The following is a 7,500-nucleotide window of genomic DNA, read 5'->3' on the forward strand; positions in this document are numbered from 1 at the left end:
GGCTTTACGGTGGATATATAATACAATTTCTTGGGAATTTGAACCAAATATGAAATATACTGCAGAGTTGTAGGTAATTGATTTAGCGAGTCCTTTACCTCTCTGCAATATTTCTATCCAGCTCGATTCCTTGTGAAGAGGAAGACTTATGCATCAGAGATTTTTATTTACTAATATGTATATACATTTTTTAATATGCAGAAGCCTTGTAATAGAGAGGAGTTTCAATAAAGCACGGGGTTGAAATTAAAGATGAAGAGATGTAACAAAGTCTGTATTTAAAAAAAAACTATATAATAACAGTTATATTAAATTTGTAATTAAAAGATATATAAAAATGCATTCGTCTTCAGTATTGAATATTTCAGGAAAGAAAAGAAGAGACTTTGCTCACCTAAGACTTGTGACTCTTCACCGTGTAGACAAGATGGCGTCGCATTAAAACTTTGGATACGCTAAATCACCCGATTTAGAATACGTTTTAGACTTTAAGTTTCGGATGGTGACGGAAATCTATGATGTTTTCACATTGTTATTTTATTTGTAGCCCTATTTTCCTCTTTTCTGTTTTTAGTTATTCTTTTATTATTTTATTTTCCATAGACATGCAATAAACAGGTTAAAATACCCTAAATACGGACTTAATACGATTTACCTCACAGAGAATCCAAAGACCCGCCATTATATCGATCCTTCATCGGCAACACTTTCCCGAAACGACCTTTTTTTTTACCCCAAAACGACATTTTTGCTTTTCTTTATGACACTCCTTCGTGCCCACGTGACCTGACCTTTACCCCTTACATGACCTGGTTGCAGACGAAGCTGAACTGTGAAGTGCTGTGGGACGACTTGGCCTTCGAGGTCCGCTGGGCCGTCGCCGGGGAGTCCATCGTCATGCAGCTCGTCGGGAGGATCGGTGAGTCGGTCTTTTGTTTTGCTTTTGTGTCTGTTGGGTGGGGGTTGTTTCCTTTCTGTTTTCTGTTTTTTTCCGTTTTCTTTCTGGTTCTCTCTATCTATCTCCCTCTCTTTGTCCCTCTACTTATCCTTTTCCCTCTCCTTCTTCTCCCTCTCCTTCTCCTCCTCCTCCTCCTCCCTCCTCTCCCTCTCCTTCTCATTCTCCCTCTCCTTCTCCTCCTCCTCCCTCCTCTCCCCTTTCCCTCTCCTTCTCCCTCTCCCTACTCCCTCTCCCTCTCCTACTCCCTCTCCTCTCCCTTCTCCCTCTCCTTCTCCTTCTCCTTCTCCTTCTCTCCTTCTCCTTCTCCTTCTCCTTCTCCTTCTCCTTCTCCTTCTCCTTCTCCCTTCTCCTTCTCCTTCTCCTTCTCCTTCTCCTTCTCCCTCTCCCTCTCCCTCTTTCCTACTCTCTCTCCCTCTCCTTCTCCCTCCCCCTCTCCCTCTCCCTCTCCCTATTCCCTCTCCCTCTCCCTCTCCCTTCTCCCTCTCCTTCTCCCCTCTCCCCTTTCCTCTCTCCCTCTCCCCTCTCCTTCTCCCTCTCCTTTTCTGCTCCTCTCCTCTCCCTCTCCGTTCTCCTTCTCCCTCTCCCTCTCCCTCTCCCTCTCCCTCCCAATCCTTTCTTTACTTTCCTCCATCCTGCTTCTCCCCCTCTTACTCTTGTTCTCTCTCCCTTCTCTTCCTCTCCTTTCTTTCTTTCTTTCGATATACGTGTTTCAACTAAACTACATTTTTTTACAGTTTCCCTTAAAAAAAAGAATGAAAGCGCGTTTGCAATAATTATTATCAAACTCAGTACGAGCCTCGATTTTATAATCTTTGTACAGCATATAAATATTGTGAAATGGCTCGCGGATATTCGGTATAAGATTTTTTTTTCGCTTTTTCCTTTTTTCTATCCTGCTTTGTGCGTTAATTAGTGGTCTTTCACATTGCATTATTCCGTAATTCTTTATTCCTTCTGTTTCTTCTATTTTCTCCCTCTCCCTCTCCCTCTCCCTCTCCCTCTCCCTCTCCCTCTCCCTCCTCCCTCTCTCCCTCTCCCTCTCCCTCTCCCTCTCCCTCTCCCTCTCCCTCTCCCTCTCCCTCTCCCTCTCCCTCTCCCTCTCCCTCTCCCTCTCCCTCTCCCTCTCCCTCCCCTCCCCCTCTTTCGGATTATCTCAAAGTCGGATAAAATTCCCCCGAGTTCGGAATAAGGGGTGAGGGGTGGAGAGGGAGGGAGGGGGATGGAGGAAGGAGGGAGGGAAGAGAGAGAGAGAGAGAGAAGAATAGGGCAAGGGAAGGAGGAGGAAGATAAAAGGAGCGAAAAGAGGGGGGAGATGGAGAAAGAGAGAGGAAGGGAGGAATGGGAAGGAGACATGAGATGGAGGAAGGAGAGGGTAAAGGTGCGTGCGTGTTGTATATATACATGTGTATGTAAGTGCACACGTCCATACGTACGTATATATATATGTACATAGCTGCGCGCTTGTCTCTATATGTATACTTCCCCTAACACTACTCCCACGACAAATATACTATTAATAGCACTGCGATAACGACCTTAAACGACCTTAAATGACCTTAAATGACCTCTCTAAAGGTCGTAGCAATGCAACGACCCTGCATTCGCTGTGCTGCTAACTGTGCCCCATTAAAGGTCATAGTTCCCCTCATTTCAAGGTGAATGTCGACCAGAGAGACTGTAATGGGCGTCTTCGTTATAGAGATGACGATGATAATGCGATTCGCAGGTTCCATTTGAACTACATAACATTTAAAGAAAATGATTTTAAGGGAGTTGCTCTAGACGAATCCAAAGATGAAAGAGATTAAAATGTTTGCTGAAATTGAAGTTCTCGTGATGATTAACCTGCGATGTGCTTTTATAACGAGGCTCATAATGACCTTTGTAATTATGAAGTCATCAGCATAAAATACAAAAATTGCTACTTTGTTCTTCCTTTCTGCAGAACGCTGAAGATAATGCCTCTAGATATGTGAGACTTTTTGTGCAAGCTGCGCAGTCTTTACATACGTTTACATAAGTATATTTATATACATATATCGGTAGATTCTCTCTCTCTCTCTCTCTCTCTCTCTCTCTCTCTCTCTCTCTCTCTCTCTCTCTTTCTTTCTCTCTCTCTCTCTCTCTCTCTCTCTCTCTCTCTCTCTCTCTCTCTCTCTCTCTCTCTCTCTCTCTCTCTCTCTCTCTCTCTCTCTCTCTCTCTCTCTCTCTCTCTTTCTCTTTCTCTTTCTCTTTCTCTCTCTCTCTCTCTCTTTCTCTCTTTCTCTCTTTCTCTCTTTCTCTCTCTCTTGCTCTCTTTCTCTCTCTCTCTCATATATGTATATATATGTGTGTGTTAAATAAGTACAGTTGCGTAGTTCTGAAAGATGATTATATTAAAAAGACAAAAAAGGGAAGGTGATGCAAGGAAGTAGGAAGAATGAAAAAGAGAAAGAAAGAGAAGGGAAAAACTGAATTTTCTCTCCCTTTTCACATTACGGAAACTTACTCTTAATTATTTTGAACAAGTTTTTTATTTGACATTTCCCCGCGCCCGCTTCAAATTCCATACCCCTCCCCCTCCCCCTACCCCCATAAAAAAGTTCCCACGCCAAGCAAAAATTTCCCACGCCTCTCTAATAATTCCCATCTAACCGCAATAACACTCGCCCCCTCCCCCCCTTTCTGAGCCCCCCTCTCCCTCTCCCAACCCCCACAACCCCTCACATTCCCCAAGAGATCTTTGGCATCTCCTCATTCTCTCCTCATTTATTTTTCCGCTTCCCCTCTCCCCTCATTTATTACATCGCCTTTTATTTTCCCCTCATTTATTCTCTCTTCATTTCCCCTCATTTTTTGTTTCCTTTCCTCTTTTCCCTCATTTTTTGTTTCCTTTCCTCTTTTCCCTCCTTTATTCTTCTTCCCCGTTTTATTTTCCCACTTTTATTTTTCCTCCTACTCTTTTCTCATCTATTTATTCTTTCCCTTCCCCCTCTCCCCGTATTCATGCTTCTCCTTCTTCTAATTTGCCCTTATTTTTTCTTTCCCTCCTCATTTTCCCCTTTCCTTCCCTCCCCTCATTTCTTACTCTCTTCTCTCTCATCATCTTGTACATTAAATTAATCTTTCCCATTCTCCCTTTCTTTCCTTCCTCTCTTACATCCTCCACACCCTGTCAGCCCTTCCCTCTCCCTCTTCCTCTCCTTCCTACCTACCCTTCCTCCTCCCTCCTCCCAGGCCTCCTTCCCCTCCCTCCTCCCCACCATCCCCACCTCGCTTCCGCTCCTCCCTTCTCCTTCCCAACCCAATCCAATCTTACCAATCTTTTTGCTCTTCTTTCGCCAATTCTCGTCTTTCCTATGCCCCCTCTTCGCCTCCTTCGTCTCTCCTATGCCTCCTCTTCGCCTCATCCGTCTGTCCTATGCCTCCTCTTCTACTTGTCTCTCCCATTCCCTCTGCTCGCAAATTATCCCAGTTCCTCTCTTCTCCCAATCCCTCCCCTTATCATCTAATCCCTTCTTCTCCTAATCCTACTCTTCTCCAAACGCCAATTCTCGTCTCTCTCATTCCTTCTTTTCATCCATCTTTCCCCCATTCCCAAATCATCCTTCTCTTCATCCTAGTCTTTCCCATCCCCCCTCTTCTTTTTCCTCGTCTCCTCCAGTCCCTCTCCTCCCATCCCTCTCTCCCTTCCTCTAATCGCCTTCTTTTCCCAGTCCTACTCTTTCCAATCGCCAATCCTCGTCTCTTCTATTCCTTCTCTTCTCCTCCTTGTCTCTCCCATCCTTTCCCTCCCCAATCTTTTTCTTCCCTTGTCTTCGTTTCTCCTTTCCCCTACCCCTCCCCCGCCTCCATCTCCCCCCTCCCCCCCACCTCATATCTTCCCCTCCCTCCCCACCTCTCTCTCCTCCCCCCCTTTCTCCATCTCTCCCCTCCCCCACGCCTCTCTCTCCTCCCCCCTTTCTCCATCTCTCCCCTCCCCCAATCCTTCTCTTCTCGTCCTCGTCTCTCCCCTCCCCCTTCTCCACCCCCTCCCCCTCCTCTAATCCCCGCCCACTCCAAGCAGACAAGCTTTCTGCTCTCTGCGACTCAAGGCTTTTGTGCAAATGCTGTAAGTGGAATGAGCAACGTTTGAGAAAGAGCTCCTGGGAAGGGGAGAGAGAGGGAGAGGGTGAAAGAGAGGGAGAGGGAGAGGGGGAGGGTGAAAGAGAGGGAGAGGGGGAGGGTGAAAGAGAGGGAGAGGGAGAAGGGGAGGGTGAAAGAGAGGGAGAGGGAGGGAGAAAAGGGAGAGGGGGAGGGTGAAGAGAGGAGAGGGAGAAGAGGGTGAAAGAGGGAGAGAGAGAGGGGAGGGTAAAGAGAGGGAGAGGGAGGGTAAAAGAGAGGGAGAGGGTGAAAGAGGAAAGGAGAGGAGAAAGTCGAAGAGAGGAGAGGGTGAAGAGAAGAGAGGGAGGGTGAAAGAGAAGGAGAGGGAGAGGGTGAAAAGAAGGAGAGGGAGAGGGAGAGGGGGTGAAGGAGGAGGGAGGGGTGAGAAGGAGGGAGAGGGTGAAAGAGAAGGAGAAGGAGAGGGAGAGGGTGAAAGAGAAGGAGAAGGAGAGGGAGAGGGTGAAAGAGAAGGAGAAGGAGAGGGAGAGGGTGAAAGAGAAGGAGAAGGAGAGGGAGAGGGTGAAAGAGAAGGAGAAGGAGAGGAGAGAATGAAAGGAGAAGGAGAGGGAAGGGTGAGAAGGAGAAGGAGAGGGAGAGGGTGAAAGAAGGAAAGAGGAGAGGGAGAGAAATTGAAAGAGAAGGAGAAAAGGAGAGGGTGAAAGAAGGAAAGGAGAGGGAGAGGGTGAAAGAGAAGGAAAGGAGAGGAAGGGTGAAGAGAAGGAAAAAGGAGAGGGAGAGGGTGAAAGAGAAAGGAGAAGGAGAGGAGAGGGTGAAAAGGAAGGAGAAGGAGAGGAGAAGATGAGAGGAGAAGGAAGGTGAAAAGAGGGAGGGAGAGGGTGAAGAAGGGAGGAAAGGTGAAAGAGGGAGGGAGAGGGTGAAAGAGAGGGAGAGGGAGAGGGAAGGAAGGAAAGAGAGAGAGAGAGGGAGCAGGAGAGAGAAGGCGGAAGGGTAGGAAGAAAGGGAGAAGAGAGAGGGGAGAGGGAAGGAGGGGAAGAAGGGGGAGCCTGAAAGGGAAAGAGAAAGAAAGGTTCAGAAAACTGAGGTGTGACAGAACAAAGGAGAGAATGGTAGAAAATGGAAGAGGATGAGAGAGAAGGAGAGATGGAAGAAGAGAAAAGGAAGATGAGAAAGAGAGACACAAGAAAGAGCTCAAGAGGAATTAAGAGAAGGCGAAGAGAGAAGAGGAGAGTGTATGAGTTGGATAGATGACAGAAGAAATAGAAAGAGAGAAGGTTGCACACCAGCGACGCCTAACTCCCACTCGCACTCCCACTCGCACTCCCACTCGCACTCCCACTCGCACTCCCAGTCCTACTCGCATTCCCACTTCCACTCCCATTCGCACTCCCAATCCCAATCCCACTCGCACTCCCAATCCCAATCCCAATCCCAATCCCAATCCCACTCGCTCGCTCGCTGGAGTTGCTCCTGGTCTCACTACTTAGGCTCGTTACTTCGCTTCTTGTCGTTTCTTTTTCGTATTTTCATCGTCATCGTCAATCACAATTAGACCTAATTATTATATTCTTCGTCATCGTCAATCATGATTAATACTAATCAACTTCATCGTCATCATCCTGGTATTTTCTCCTCCTTGCTCTGTCTTTTCGGTCCTTTTTAGTCCTTCTCTCTTTGCCTCTGTTTGTTCTCTTCCTTCCATTTCGGCCTTGCTCTCTGCCGCTTACTTTCTATTCACATTTATCGACGGTTGGCTTCCTCCTTCCCTCATTTTTCTCTCTTGTTTGTCCATTTTTTTTTTTTTTTTTGTGTGTGTGTGTTTCTTCGTCTTTCTCCCTCCTCCTATTTTTATCCCTTTTCTTCTCCCTTGCCCGCCTTTTCCCTCTTTTCACTTTTCCTTCTCCTTTTTTCCTCCTTTCCCTCCTTTCTCTCCCTCCTCTTCCTTTCTCTCTTCCCTTTTCCTTTCTTTCCCTCCTCCCTCTTTTCCCTCCTTTCTCCCCTTTCCTTCCTTTCTCTCCTTTCCCTCCTTTCTCTCCCTCCTCTTCCTTTCTTCTCCTGTTCTCCCTCTCCCTTCCTTCCTTCCCCCTCTTCCCCCTTTCTCTTCGGCTTTTTCCTCACCCGTTCCCCCTGACTTTATTAACCTTCTCCTTCTCCCCACTCTAAGAAAAAAAATAAACATGAAAAATAATGAAAAATAAGAATATATAGAGCTGGGATTATCTCCTGTATAAACACACAATAAAATTTCATTAATTCTTTTTTTCTCTCCCTCTCTCTTTCTTTTCTCTCTCCCATTTCCAATATTCCTCTTCTCTTGGGTTGCATTTCCTGAACGGAGAAGCCAAAGGAAGGAATGAAGGAGGTGGAAAAAAAGGAGGAATTTGCATATTTCGAAGTTCTTAAGAATTCCTTTTCGAAATTCTCGCTGTTAAGGAAGAGGCTGGCTGCCGAGGGGTGCCGGT

General features: G+C 46.5%; 1 protein-coding gene across 1 annotated transcript in view; it reads left to right on the top strand.

Annotated features, from left to right (window-relative positions):
- Positions 1-7,500, top strand: part of LOC113808181 (protein Skeletor, isoforms D/E-like) — a gene marked incomplete in the record, with an annotated part of 84,073 nt that overhangs the window by 48,448 nt on the left and 28,125 nt on the right. Inside the window, 1 exon segment of the mRNA XM_070138079.1 lies at positions 820-919. Coding sequence (XP_069994180.1) covers positions 820-919 — 100 coding nt within the window.

Source organism: Penaeus vannamei, chromosome 24 (assembly GCF_042767895.1).
Source record: "Penaeus vannamei isolate JL-2024 chromosome 24, ASM4276789v1, whole genome shotgun sequence".
Lineage (NCBI taxonomy): Eukaryota > Metazoa > Arthropoda > Malacostraca > Decapoda > Penaeidae > Penaeus > Penaeus vannamei.